This window comes from Oncorhynchus clarkii, chromosome 9, assembly GCF_045791955.1.
Source record: "Oncorhynchus clarkii lewisi isolate Uvic-CL-2024 chromosome 9, UVic_Ocla_1.0, whole genome shotgun sequence".
NCBI classification, from domain to species: Eukaryota; Metazoa; Chordata; class Actinopteri; order Salmoniformes; family Salmonidae; genus Oncorhynchus; species Oncorhynchus clarkii.
Window position 1 is genome coordinate 10,283,345 of NC_092155.1, and position 15,749 is coordinate 10,299,093.

Sequence of the window (15,749 nt, forward strand, 5' to 3'; positions counted from 1 at the left end):
GGAGAGAGGGAAGGGGCTTTAGGGCTGATCTCCACTGGCTGGGAGGAGACCTGTGACTGGGTCCTGGGGAGGAGAGGGGAGGAGAGGGGAGCGAGGGAAGGGGTTAGGGCTGATCTCCACTGGCTGGGAGGAGACCTGTGACTGGGTCCTGGTGAGGAGAGGGGAGAGAGGGAAGGGGCTTTAAGGCTGATCTCCACTGGCTGGGAGGAGACCTGTGACTGGGTCCTGGGGAGGAGAGAGGAGAGAGGGAAGGGGTTAGGGCTGATCTCCACTGGCTGGGAGGAGACCTGTGACTGGGTCCTGGGGAGGAGAGAGGAGAGAGGGAAGGGGCTTTAAGGCTGATCTCCACTGGCTGGGAGGAGACCTGTGACTGGGTCCTGGGGAGGAGAGAGGAGAGAGGGAAGGGGCTTTAGGGCTGATCTCCACTGGCTGGGAGGAGACCTGTTACATGTCAGAGGTTAGAGGGGAGGAGAGGGGAGAGGTCAATGAGATATGGTCATACTGTAGGCATGGTCCCTATAGTGTATTAGGGTTGGGAACTATCCAGATTTCCATTCCTTCATACCGTAAACGGTATTACCAGCAGTAGGGCTGGGCAATATATCAAATGAATTTAAAAGTATGTTTAAGCAAGATATTTATTTTACCTTTATTTAACTAGGCAAGTCAGTTAAGAACAAATTCTTATTTTCAATGACGGCCTAGGAACAGTGGGTTAACTGCCTGTTCAGGGGTAGAACGACAGATTTGTACCTTGTCAGCTCGGGGATTTGAACTTGCAACCTTCCGGTTACTAGTTAAACGCTCTAACCACTAGGCTACCCTGCCGCCCCAAATATGGAAATATGCAAATGCATGTATCGCAAGAATAAATTTTTTATTTTTTTATGTCAGCTTGTTCTTATGTTGTCTTTGGTCTTGTCTCCTTCGCTCCTTCCCATTTACACACATGCCAAGCTCCTCCCTCCCATGCCAAGCTCCTCCCCCACATGCCAAGCTACTCCCTCCCAGGCCAAGCTCCTCCCCCACACGCCAAGCTCCTCCCCCACACGCCAAGCTCCTCCCCCTGCCACTCAAAACAACAAAGATGGAAAATGAATGCTCAGTTTCTGTGGCGTGCAGCATTACGTTACCACGTGTGCTTCAGGGATTATGTATGAGACGCGTTCATTTTCTATAATGGCTGCTACTAGAAGTTGGTCATTATTAGTGAATGTGCATTTTGCATGGTTCTGGTTACATCTGTAACAAAAAGGGCATTTTTATAAAACAGATCAGTGATTATTGCAAAAAAGCAGGTTAAACTATTTTTATGAAATAATGACATTATTAGTGGGTCTTATGATTGTGGAAGGCTTATATTAAGTTTAGATATAACTTCACAAGCCCTGAATTCATAAGATCATTGCTGACTGTTTGAAATGCAGTGTATTTGATCTTTAATTGTACAACAAAGCTTATTTACAGAAAATGTTTTGTTTTAAATCGAGATATATCTATCGTGAATTGCCCATAGAATTGAAAATAACAATAGAGAAATGATTGAGGCCATATCGCCCAGCCCTAACCAGCAGCAAACACAATGGGTGCCTGAGAGTTGGGCCAGTAAACGAAAGGTTGCTGGACCGAATCCCAGAGCTGACAAGGTACAAATCTGTCCTTCTGCCCCTGAGCAAGGCAGTTAACCCACTGCTCCCCGGGCGCGAAGACGTGGATGTCGATTAAGGCAGCCCCCCCACACCTCTCTGATTCAGAGGGGTTGGGTTAAATGTGGAAGACACATTTCAGTTGAAGGCATTCAGTTGTACAACTGACTTGATATCTCCCTTCCTTTCTGAACTTAAAAATAATAATGTTTTAATGCTAAGAAATGCTAACAAAGGCATTGTGATGTCACACAGGATTTGGAACTTTAGAACCCCTGTTGGCCAATCATTAAACAGGCTCCCGCCATTCCACTCACTGCGAATTTGGACTATTTGTGATAGTATGAAATCACAAACAGATCACTGGGGACTATTTGTGATAGTATGAAATCACAAACAGATCACTGGGGACTATTTGTGATAGTATGAAATCACAAACAGATCACTGGGGACTATTTGATGGCTGTTAAAGTGAACTGTCTAGAAAAAAATGAACTAATCCGTCTCTCTCGTTTGTTTGTTTTCCCCACAGTTAACCTGTCTGCAGCCTGACAGATAGGAGACGGTACATGTAACCACAGTTGTTCTCTGTTTCAACATGAAGGCAGGTTTCCTCACTGCACTTTGTCTTCCTCTGTGAGGTTTCAACAACCACAGTGCTACAGAACTCCTCCACTTTGACAACTGCAGTGCTACAGGACTTCTCCACTTTGACAACTGCAGTGCTACAGGACTTCTCCACTTTGACAACTGCAGTGCTACAGCACTTATCCACTTTGACAACCACAGTGCTACAGAACTCCTCCACTTTGACAACCACAGTGCTACAGGACTTCTCCACTTTGACAACCGCAGTGCTACAGGACTTATCCACTTTGACAACCACAGTGCTACAGGACTTCTCCACTTTGACAACTGCAGTGCTACAGGACTTCTCCACTTTGACAATCACAGTGCTACAGGACTTTTCCACTTTGACAACCACAGTGCTACAGGACTTCTCCACTTTGACAACTGCAGTGCTACAGGACTTCTCCACTTTGACAACCACAGTGCTACAGGACTTCTCCACTTTGACAACCACAGTGCTACAGGACTTCTCCACTTTGACAACCACAGTGCTACAGAACTTCTCCACTTTGACAACCACAGTGCTACAGAACTACTCCACTTTGACCCCATAGGCATTTACTATGAGTCTCTCTCATCTTTATCAGTTGGGCTATATCTATTACATGTGTGTGTGAGTGTGAGATGGGGCTGTGATATAACTGACATTTTTGGTAACACCTATTTGTCATGCAAATGGTCACAGTTATTGCCATAATTCTCATTTTTGTTGAAAAAGGTTCTGAGCTTTTAGCGCATCTTTGAAAGTTAGCTACAACATACCTAATGAATACAAAACATTTTGGTGACACCCCTGTCTCAAAAACAAATGGTTTTGACAGCTTGTAACTTTTGGAAATGAAACTTCTCCTCCCGACTGTGTCATTCATTCGGGATTAAAAGCCACGCCCTGACCCTTGAGATCCTTTATTCTCAATTTTGGTTAGGTCGGGGTGTGACTAGGGTGGGCATTCTAGTTTATTTATTTCTAGGTTGACTTAGTATGGTTCCCAATCAGAGGCAGCTGTCTATCGTGGTCTCTGATTCGGGATCCTATTTAGGCAGCCTTGTCCCACCTGTTTGGTGTGGGATCTTGTCTATGTATAGTTTACTACATTAGCTTCACGTTTCGTTTTTTGCAGTTGCAAGAATTTTGTATAATTTAAATGTAAAAATTCAAAGTCTTGAATCCGGCGTTGTTTTGCGTATCATTTCATAAAACATTTGCCATGGAATCGGTACATTTAAAATCTCTTCCCAACTATTTTGCAATCTATAATGCACAGCTGTCCTTAAATTAAACTGGTATATGCAATTTTCTTTAACCAATTATGGTCTTTAATTCAGGGCCGACAGACAAGTTCCTCACTTCTCCCCCTTCCACTTGCCTCTTCCATTTTTTTCAGTAATGTTAATTAGTTGGTTGTAATTTTGAGTAGAGCAGACATTTGCATATTTGTGTTAGCTGCATGTGTGACGTAACTCCACCAGTAATATTTATGATATAATTTAAAGACTATAAAAAAAGAGGTATAATGTTTTTGTTTTTTTTATCTATTACTATATTTGAGTTTAACAACAATATTTGTTGTATGATTTGTTCTGTTTATTTTCTGGTTCCTTTTCAAACAACTGAAAGGGCATGGTTGTAATCTGAATAAAGGTGACATTCTAGAACACGGGGTGAGACATTCTTGTTCGGATTTTAGTAGAACTTTTGTGTGACTGAAGTCCTTAGTGAGAGGTCTAATGCTTTAACATTTAATCATTTCTGCCCTCTGAACTCCAATTCCTTATATAAATAGGCCAGTTTAATTTTGTCTGGCTTGCCGTTCCAAATAAAATTGAATATTTTTTTTACTCATATCATTTTAAAAACTGGATGCTAGGTGTAGGCAAGACCATAAGCAAACTGGGATATGGCGAAATAGTTAAATCAGGGTAACCTGTGAAATGACTAAATATTTAAAATCAGGGAACCTGAGAAATGACTAAATATTTAAAATCAGGGTAACCTGTGAAATGACTAAATATTTAAAATCAGGGAACCTGGGAAATGACTAAAGATTTAATCAGGGGGATTTTTTCACAAATAGACAGGTATTTTCCTTTCCATGGTAGCAAGATCTTATCTGTTTTTGCTAACTTTCTATAAAAATGCAGTGAGATTATTTCTTTCTTTCGGGATATGTATACCGAGTATGTCCACATCACCATCAGACAAAATTTTAGTGATCCAATACGTAATATAGTCCAGAGAAGTTAGAAAACGTATCTAGATCCTCTACGAGGCTGTAATCCACATTGTGGATTTAAAAGAAAACATCAATCATCAGCGTACAATGACACCTTGGTTTTAAAGCCATGGATTTCTAGCCCCTTGATATTATTGTCGGATCTGATTTTAATAGCTAACATTTTGATGACCATAATAAATAGATATGCCGATAGTGGACAACCTTGTTTTACTCTTCTTGACAGTTTAAAACTTTCAGAGAAGTAGCCATTATTTACTATTTTACACCTAGGGTAACTAACTATACATGACTTTACCCATTTGTATAAGAGATTCTCCTAAATGTAAATGTTCCAGGCATTTATATATAAACTCCAGTTCTAGAGGGAATCTCGCTACCTAAACTATCAGAGACCGACCTACAAGATCTCAACTCCCCCTTCACTCCTGAGGAGGTCCTGGAGGCAATTACCTCCATGCCACCTGATAAGTCCCCAGATGGATTCCCCAGAGAGTTCTACAAAGCTTTTTGGCCCCAGCTTAGCACTATTTTCATGCCAATGCTGGATGATTTTTGCAAAAATTGAGCTCTCCCAGACTCTATGTACACAGCCCTCATTACAGTGCTGCTATAAAAGACAAGGAGCCTCTATCCTGCTCGTCCTTCCGGCCCATAAGATTGTTGGATTGACTACAGAATAATTACCAAATTGCTCGCCAAAAGACTAAACATTCTTCTTCCCAAAATAATAAAAGCGGACCAAACAGGATTTATTAGAGACAGGTGCTCTTCTGATAACATTCACCATCTTTTTGATATTATTGATCAAGTAAACACACAGAAGACCCCTGTCCTGCTGGCTTCACTGGATGTTGAGAAGATGTTCGACAGGATGGAGTGGAGCTTTCTGTTCTCAGTCTTAGAAAAGTTCAATATGGGCCCAAATGCATAAAGTTCCTATACTGTCATCCAAAAACCATGGTGACTACTAATGGTCTGAATTCTGACAGATTCCCTTTGGGACGTGGCACAAGACAAGGATGCTCGCTGTCCCCTCTACTTGTTGGGGGCGGAACCTTATACTTGGATTGATCCTTATCAACTCTGCCTAATGGGTCTTTGGCCTTCAGCACAAGATTTTTCTCTACGCAGATGATGTCTTGCTCTACATATCCAACCCTGAGAAATCCCTCCCATTTTAGGCACAATTGCTCAGTACGGCAAGTTTTCAGGATATAAAATAAATTTGAACAAATCCACTGTTTGTCCTCTCAGTCTTACACTCAACAGCTCTATGAAGAAGTTCCAATGGAAGACACAGGGGTTTCAATACCTTGGGATCTTCATAACACCAGATCTGAATGGCCTTTTCAAGGAAAATTATCTCCCACTCCTGGATCGAATCAAGAACGATCTCCAAACCTGGATCTCCCTCCCAATTAGCCTAGCCGGAAGAATTAATGTCATCAGTATGAACATCCTCCCTAGATTGAACTATTTATTTCAGATGCTCCCATGCCCATCTCCCAGTTTCCTTTTTCAAAACAACTAACCAAAGCATTACCAAATTTATATGGGGCAATAAAAAACCTAGGATCAAGTTCTCCACTCTATCGAAACCTGAATCTAAGGTCTAAGGGTGGTCCTGCCCTTCCCTCCCTTCAATTGTACTACTGGTCTGCCCAAATCCACAACATGCTAACATGGATTACAGAACAGACAATAATTTTTATTTCAGATAGAAGTCCTGTGGTTCATTACCCCTCAGCTCAATTATATTCATTCATAACTTTAGTGAAGTGGGCAACATAGCCAAAACCTTTGTGATTTACAGCACCCTACTAGCATGGAGGGACTGTAAGAAATACCTTGGCATATCCTCCCAAAAATGTTCTCACTCGCAACCCAGACTTGGAAAATGCCCTGAGTGATGCCAACTTTCCTCTTTGTCCCCGTTCAGACCCGTTTCATCAGAACACCACTACACTGAAATCCTTTCAAGAGCTCTGCAGTGAATTCAATGTGCCAAGATCCAATTATTATTTTTTTAATCTTCAAATTAGACACGTAACTTCCTCATTTGGGGCGGCAGGGTAGCCTAGTGGTTAGAGCGTTGGACTCGTAACCGGAAGGTTGCAATCCCTGAGCTGACAAGGTACAAATCTGTCGTTCTGCCGGCAGTTAACCCACTGTTCCTAGGCCGTCATTGTAAATAAGAATTTGTTCTTAACTGACTTGCCTAGTTAAATAAAGGTAAAATAAATGTACTTCCAGGGGGAGGTTTAGAGCTGAATGAAGTTGAGACCCTTCTTGCTACAGCACAATTCATCAACAGAAAAAGACCACTAGAATCGTTTCTGAGAAAGGGAGATCCTGCTATACGCCTTTGAAATGAATCAGGGAAAATTACCTTTGTCTGACTATCAGTGATGAGTTATGGGCGGATGGTTGTGACAGGGTATACTGCTCCTCTACTAATGTAACAATGAAAATAATTGAATTACACATTTTTGTAAAAAATGTTTTTACACCCCAGTGAGACTCCATAGAATGAATACAGACATTTATCCTGATTGTAAAAGATGTACACTACTGTTCAAAAGTTTGTGGTCACTTAGAAATGTCCTTGTTTTTGAAAGAAAAGCACATTTTGTGTCCATTGAAATAAAATAGATCAGAAATACAGTGTAGACATTGTTAATGTTGTAAATGACTATTGTAGCAAAACACCAGTCTCAACGTCAATAGTGAAGAGGCGACTCCGGATGCTGGCCTTCTAGGCAGAGGTGCAAAGAAAAAGCTATATCTCAGACTGGACGAGAAAAATAAAAGATTAAGATGGGCAAAATAACACAGGCACTGGACAGAGGAACTCTGCCTAGAAGGCCAGCATCCTGGAGTCACCTCTTCACTGTTGACGTTGAGACTGGTGGTTTGCTGGTACTATTTAATGAAGCTGCCAGTTGAGTACATGTGAGGCGTCTGTTTCTCAAACTAGATACTCTAATGTACTTGTCCTCTTGCTTAGTTGTGCACCGGGGCCTCCCATCCTCTTTCTATTCTGGTTAGAGCAAGGTTGCACTGTTCTATAAAGAGAGTAGTACATAGCGTTGTACGAGATCTTCAGTTTCTTGGCAATTTCTCACATGGAAAAGCCTTCATTTCTCAGAACAAGAATAGACTGATGAGTTTCAGAAGAAAGTTATTTGTTTCTGGCCATTTTGAGCCTGTAATCAAACCCACATATGCTGATGCTCCAGATACTCAACTAGTCTAAAGAAGGACAGTTTTATTGCTTCTTTAAATCAGAACAACAGTTTTCATCTGTGCTAACATAATTGCAAAAGTGTTTTCTAATGATCAATTAGCCTTTTAAAAGAATAAACTTGGATTAGCTGACACAATGTGCCATTGGAACACAGGAGTGATGGTTGCTGATAATGGGCCTCTGTACACCTATGTAGATATTCCATTAAAAAATCTGCCGTTTCCAGCTACAATAGTCATTTACAACATTAACAATGTCTACACTGTATTTCTGATCAATTTGATGTTATTTTAATAGACACAAAATGTGCTTTTCTTTCAAAAACAAGGACATTTCTAAGTGACCCAAAACTTTTGCCGGTAGTTTACCTCTGAAAGTGGAACCTATATGCATGTATTTTGGAGTTGTTGAGATTACCAGATTTGGGCAATCTATACATACTGCTGCACAGAAAACACTTGATGTACAGTTAGATATGAACCCATGTCTCTATCTTCTTCAGCAGGACTTTGTTCTTGATCCTGACAGAAAATGTGTTTTTGACTATCACATACTTTGCTAAGAAATGTATTGTTCTATTGTGGGTTTCTAATTCTTCTCCTACATTTAAAATGTGGATTGACCAGATTGTTGACTTTCTTCCTCTTGAAAAGCTCACTTATGACCTCCGCAAGAGACAGCCCAGGTTTGACAGACTCTGGTCTCCACTACTCAACTATATTTCACATTGGACAGAGTGAATGGGGGTGATTAGGGAAATGAGCAGATACATGTTGTGTAAGGTGCTGTAAAAACTCATTCTTTGCTCGTCGTCTCAGCGAAGGCTGGAAATAGCTGATAGGAACGCTGATAGTGCTGCTGCAAGTTTGTTTTGTTTGATATTATTTATGTTTTCCACAAGAAAACTTAATAAAACTTTAAATAAAAAAATAAATTAACAGGTTGATCATTTATTAGATATATTTTCAAAAGAAACGTGGATTATCATTATTTGGTCCATAAAGGTTCATGAGACATATGTGTTTATGGTCCAGTAACATATTTAAAATCATCCATCTACCTTGAGGATCTGTTTGGACAATTTGCAAATTCGGATCAAAATTACTGATCAAAATTACTGTTAATTAATATCATCACCCCTTTTGAGTTTCTTTGCCCACGGGAGAAGTATATTTCACCCCCCCCCCCCCATCTAAAATTGTTGAATGAGTTTCCTGTAAACAATATCATATATCTACTCTCTTTTAGCCAGGTAAATACTGATAGTCTTTTCTTATTATCTGCAAAGATGTTACAATTATAACTTGCTATACTTATTTCACCAATTACCAATGAGATACAATAATTCATTTGTAATTTTTAGAATAGCCATGGAGTACTCTTTGTGTCTCGTAACATTTGGTTGTCAATATACAGTTTATCGACCTACACACTTCCCTTTTAATTTATTCTCCTTGAAGTTTGGGTACAGAATTTAGTGCCGTTTTGTAATCTCCCTCGGGAAATTATCATTCATGCCTATTTTCGTGCCAGCGAGTCTTTTATCCATTACTGCATCCTTAAAGAAAGCAAATTTGGCAGCGATTAGGCACTCGTATCTATGTCCTTTTTGTTCGAAACAGTGTACACGATCGAGTGGGATTTTATCGACAGCATCGAGTTGGATTTTATCGACAGCATCGAATGGGATTTTATCGACAGCATCGAGTGGGATTTTATCGACAGCATCGAGTGGGATTTTATCAACAGCATCGAGTGGGATTTTATCAACAGCATTGAGTGGGATTTTATCGACAGCATCGAGTTGGATTTTATCGACAGCATCGAGTGGGATTTTATCGACAGCATCGAGTGGGATTTTTTCGACAGCATCGAGTGGGATTTTATCAACAGCATTGAGTGGGATTTTATCGACAGCATCGAGTTGGATTTTTTCGACAGCATCGAGTGGGATTTTATCAACAGCATTGAGTGGGATTTTATCGACAGCATCGAGTTGGATTTTATCGACAGCATCGAGTGGGATTTTATCAACAGCATTGAGTGGGATTTTATCGACAGCATCGAGTGGGATTTTATCAACAGCATCGAGTGGGATTTTATCGACAGCATCAAGTTGGATTTTATCGACAGCATCAAGTTGGATTTTATCGACAGCATCAAGTTGGATTTTAGCGACAGCATCGAGTGGGATTTTAAGCGCTGTAAGAAATCATTCCTTAACTACTTTCAGGAAATTCTCCTTCTCTTTCTTGAATACCAGTAAGTACTAGATTTTACTCTGATAAATCTAGTCTGTATGTCAATTAAATCGTCTCTCAGAAAGATGTTCTCCGTTTTATGTTCATTAACGTCCGTCCATTTTAGCTTGTTTGCGTTTCTCCATTGTCGCAGCTTTTTCCGTCACTCATCTTGAGGCTCGCCTTCAACTCCTTTATATATCTTTGCTGACTAACTCAAGTATGCCCAGTTTGTCATTTATCGACATTAACAAATCACTTTCCACCCTTACCAGTCCAGGTGGTGAAAAGCCTAAATTGTCTGTATCCGTCGAGGAGTCGCGTTTTCTTTTGGAGATTGATGCTCCTCGTTTACTCTCCGTCATGTTTGAGTGTTGCTTGTTTTTGTAATATTTGAAGATACATTTCTCTAGCCTTATTTCTTTTATGTTGTTTTCCAGATTGAACGTTATTACCCATGAGTATAAGAAGTTATAATATATACAGTGGGGCAAATAAGTATTTAGTCAGCCACCAATTGTGCAAGTTCTCCCACTTAAAAATATGAGAGAGGCCTGTAATTTTCATCATAGGTAGACTTCAACTATGACAGACAAAATGAGAAAAAAAATCCAGAAAATCACATTGTAGGATTGTTAATAAATGTATTTGCAAATTATGGTGGAAAATAAGTATTTGGTCAATAACAAAAGTGTATCTCAATACTTTGTTATATACCCTTTGTTGGCAATGACAGAGGTCAAACGTTTTCTGTAAGTCTTCACAAGGTTCTCACACACTGTTGTTGGTATTTTGGCCCATTCCTCCATGCAGATCTCCTCTAGAGCAGTGATGTTTTGGGGCTGTTTCTGGGCAACACAGACTTTTAACTCCCTCCAAAGATTTTCTATGGGGTTGAGATCTGGAGACTGGCTAGGCCACTCCAGGACCTTGAAATGCTTCTTACGAAGCCACTCCTTCGTTGCCTGGGCGGTGTGTTTGGGATCATTGTCATGCTGAAAGACCCAGCCACGTTTCATCTTCAATGCCCTTGCTGATGGAAGGAGGTTTTCACTCAATATCTCACGATACATGGCCCCATTCTTCTTTCCTTTACACGGATCAGTCGTCCTGGTCCCTTTGCAGAAAAACAGCCCCAAAGCATGATGTTTCCACCCCCATGCTTCACAGTAGGTATGGTGTACTTTGGATGCAACTCAGCATTCTTTGTCCTCCAAACACGACAAGTTGAGTTTTTACCAAAAAGTTATATTTTGGTTTCATCTGACCATATGACATTCTCTCAATCTTCTTCTGGATCATCCAAATGCTCTCTAGCAAACTTCAGACGGGCCTGGACATGTACTGGCTTAAGCAGGGGGACACGTCTGGCACTGCAGGATTTGAGTCCCTGGCGGCGTAGTGTGTTACTGATGGTAGGCTTTGTTACTTTGGTCCCAGCTCTCTGCAGGTTATTCACTAGGTCCCCCCGTGTGGTTCTGGGATTTTTGCCCACCGTTCTTGTGATAATTTTAACCCCAGAAATCTTGCTTGTTCGTAGGTGACCAAATACTTATTTTCCACCATAATTTGCAAATAAATTCATTAAAAACCCTACAATGTGATTTTCTGGATTTTTTTTTCTCCATTTTGTCTGTCATAGTCGAAGTGTACCTATGATGAAAATTACAGGACTCTCTCATCTTTTTAAGTGGGAGAACTTGAGCAATTGGTGGATGACTAAATACTTTTTTGCCCCACTGTAGTCTAACTTACAGATATTGAATATTACGTTTTTATCTTGAGACGATCTGCACCGCTGTGTTCAGTCCACCATCTTGGAATCTTACAAAACAGGTGATTACTTGATACATTGGAAAGAATTTACGAAAAAAGTAAGCAAACTAGAATGCTATTTGGCCCTAAACAGAGAGTACACAGTGGCAGAATACCTGACCACTGTGACTGACCCGAAAATAAGGAAAGCTTTGACTATGTACAGACTCGGTGAGCATAGCCTTGCTATTGAGAAAGGCCGCCGTAGGCAGACCTGGCTCTCAAAAGAAGACAGGCTGTGTGCACACTGCCCACAAAATGAGGTGGAAACTAAGCTGCACTTCCTAACCTCCTGCCAAATGTATAACCATATTAGAGACACATATTTCCCTCAGATTACACAGATCCACAAAAAAAAGAAAAAAACAACAAAAAAAGTTGATAAACACCCATATCTATTGCGTGAAATAGACCGTCATTGTAAATAAGAATTTGTTCTTCGCTGACTTTCCTAGTTAAATAAATGTAAAATCAAATGTTTTTATTTTTTAAATGCCACAGTGTTCCATCACAGCAGCAAGATATGTGACCTGTTGCCACAAGAAAAGGGCAACCAGTGAAGAACAAACGACATTGTAAATACAACCCATATTTATGTTTGTTTATTTTTGAACTATTTGCACATAGTTACAACACTGTATATAGACATAATATAACATTTGAAATGTCTTTAATCTTTTGGAACTTCTGTTAGAGTAATATTTACTCTTAATATTTTATTGTTTATTTAATTTTTGTTTATAATCTATTTCACTTGCTTTGGCAATGTAAACATACGTTTCCCATGCCAATGAAGCCCTTAAATTGAAATGGAATTGAGAGAGAGAAATAAATAAGAATAAGTGATACGTCGTTTCAAAGGGAGCTTTTGTGAGATTTCTCTAAAACCAAGGATCACGCTATGTAAACATGAATGTTCTGCAAGCTGGTGTGTGCAACAGTCAACATGTCCCAACGCCACAGACAGTAGGTTAGTTTAGAGGTCAGAATGGATGGCCCTAAAAAATATAGCGTTAGCAGAAGGGACAACACATAAACAACCCTCACTTGATGTCGGAGTATAGTTTGATGCACTATCCGGGCATAGTTGTCCAGTTTCACTCCCGAGTTGCTTCGACTTCTCATGTTGTTGGGTTGATGATACTCGTCCGTATCCGTGGTTGAGCAGAGAAAAGGAAGCTTTGAGTTCTCCCCGAGACTCGCTTCGGCATTAGCCTACTTCACAAATATCTCTATTGTTTGACACGACGAACAAGACAAGACGAAGTTGAGAGGTGATAGGAAACGTTAAGTTACAAATGTTACAGTAGTGGTCTACTATCGCTGCACCGCCTCCAAACGTCCTGGTATCGATGAGCGAGCTATGGCTGTAACATAATTAACACTGTAGGCTGAAATCCGATATCGTCCTGAAAAAAACAAACACCATCAGCTGTTCCAACCAAGAAGTTCCACGAATCAACCTGGTACACGCAGAGAAACCATACACAACCCGCTCTGTGTTTCGACTGTATCGCCTTTGTTGCTGTCGAATTCTTCAGACAGCGAGTTTCTGCAGAGAGAAAAAATAACCTCTTAACTAATGTAACATGGTGCGAACTAAAACCAGGAAGAGTACAAAACTATTCAAACTATTACACAATCAAACTGACAACTGAAACAATAACCCAAAATAATGTATCCGTAATTTATAAAGATATAATTATGGTATAGTCACTGGGAGATTTGAGGCGTGTTATTGGAGATATGTAGGGAACTATTTTGTTTTTAGGTGTCTGCAAGGACAGTGGGACTGGAGCGTCGATTGTTTTACGACACAGTACCAGACAAACGTTTATTTTTACTGTTTTCTACGTTGTATAATAATAGTGAAGACATCAAAACTATTAAATAACACATATGGAATCACGTAGTAACCAAAAAAAGTGTTAAACAAATCCATATAGATTTTATATTTGAGATTCTTCAAAGTAGCCACGGCTAAGGGCTGTTCTTATGCGCAACGCGGAGTGCCTGGAAACAGCCATTAGTATTTTTTAGCCGTGGTAAATATATATTTTTAAACTGGGTGGTTCAAGCCTTGAATGCCTATTGGCTGACAGCCGTGGTATATCAGATGGTATACCACCAGTATGACAAAACATATTTTTTACTGCTCTAATTAAGCTGGTAAAGAGTTTATAGTAGCAATAAGGTTTGTTCAAATAATGATTGGCATACTTTCATTAAAAAGGTTATTTTAATGAATGTATTTATACTATTTTGACCTTCCATACATTTCTTTGTATATATCCATTAAAATGATGCCAGATGAATGATTTCGACAGGTTGAGAAACGTTGCCTGACTGTCTTTCTCTTCTTTGCTGTACAAATGCATTACTATGAGACAGCTGGAGACTGAATTTGAATGTTGAAACAATATTGCAAATGGCGAAGAGACAGACAGCAAGGTTTATACAAACCTCCGCTGTTGAAAACTAAATGTTAGTCTAAAAGAAATGTGAGATAATGTCTAGATGCTTTTTATAGTGGAGATCAAGTTTATAAATTGCCTGGCTGGGCTGATGAGACAGTGGATTGCTCAGTCAGACGGGACAGAGTAAATAGGCATTTTAACGTCATAGGGCTGTTCCGGTGGTAACTTGTGGAATAGACACCGGCTGGAATGCGCTTGTAACCAATCAGCATTCAGGGATTAGACCAACCCATTTTATAAATATATAGGTGTCTTTTATACTGATAACAAGTAGAAACAGGTGCCATTAATACAGGTAACGAGTGGAGGACAGAGGAGCCTCTTAAAGAAGAAGTTACAGGTCTGTGAGAGCCAGAAATCTTGCTTGTTTGTAGGTGACCAAATACTTATTTTCCACCATAATTTGCAAATAAATTCATTAAAAATCCTATAATGTGATTTTCTGCATATGTTTTTCTCATTTTGTCTGTCATAGTTGAAGTCTACCTATGATGAAAATTACAGGCCTTTCTCGTCTTTTTAAGTGGGAGAACTTGCACAATTGGTGGCTGACTAAATACTTTTTTGCCCCACTGTATAATGTGTGTGATGGGATGTGTAGACAATATGGACAGTAGATGGATAGAATATGTAGCATATCTGAAGAATAGCCAATGTACAGCAATAGTTGAATAGGATAAGCCTTGACGAGAATACAGTACATACAGTTGAAGTCTGAAGTTTACATACACTTAGGTTGGAGTCATTAAAACTAGTTTACATACACTTAGGTTGGAGTCATTAAAACTAGTTTACATACACTTAGGTTGGAGTCATTAAAACTAGTTTACATACACTTAGGTTGGAGTCATTAAAACTCGTTTTTCAACCACTCCACAGATTTCTTGTTAACAAACTATAGTTTTGGCAAGTCGGTTAGGACATCTACTTTGTGCATGACACAAGTCATTTTTCCAACAATTGTTTACAGACAGATTATTTCACTTATAATTTATAACTTATAAGTTTGCATACACTGAGTTGACTGTGACTTTAAACAGCTTGGAAAATTCTAGAAAATGTGGTCATGGCTTTAGAAGCTTCTGATAGGCTAATGACATAATTTGAGTCAATTTGAGGTGTACCTGTGGATGTATTTCAAGGCCTACCTTCAAACCCAGTGCCTCTCTGCTGGACATCATGGAAAAATCAAAAGAAATCAGCCAAGACCTGAGAAAAAATTTGTAAAACCTCCACAGGTCTGGTTCATCCTTAGGAGCAATTTCCAAACGCCTGAAGGTACCACGTTCATCTGTACAAACAATAGTACGCAAGTATAAACACCATGGGACCACGCAGTCGACATACCGCTCAGGAAGGAGACGCGTTCTGTCTGCTCGAGATGAACGTACTTTGGTTCAAAAAGTGCAAATCAATCCCAGAACAACAGCAAAGGACCTTGTGAAGATGCTGGAGGA

General features: G+C 39.9%; 2 protein-coding genes across 2 annotated transcripts in view; both read right to left on the reverse strand.

The window, feature by feature from the left end:
- The window catches only part of LOC139415872 (phosphorylase kinase, alpha 1a (muscle)), a 45,088-nt gene extending 32,062 nt beyond the window's left edge, over positions 1-13,026 (reverse strand). The window contains 2 exon segments of the mRNA XM_071164002.1: positions 12,863-12,979; positions 12,982-13,026. Coding sequence (XP_071020103.1) covers positions 12,863-12,979; positions 12,982-13,026 — 162 coding nt within the window.
- LOC139415874 (liver-expressed antimicrobial peptide 2-like) overlaps positions 12,863-15,749 on the reverse strand; it is a 10,033-nt gene continuing 7,146 nt past the window's right edge. The window contains exon 4 of the transcript XR_011635034.1: positions 12,863-14,278. The gene's annotated coding sequence lies outside the window, so the exon portion shown is untranslated. The remainder of the gene's footprint in view (positions 14,279-15,749) is intronic.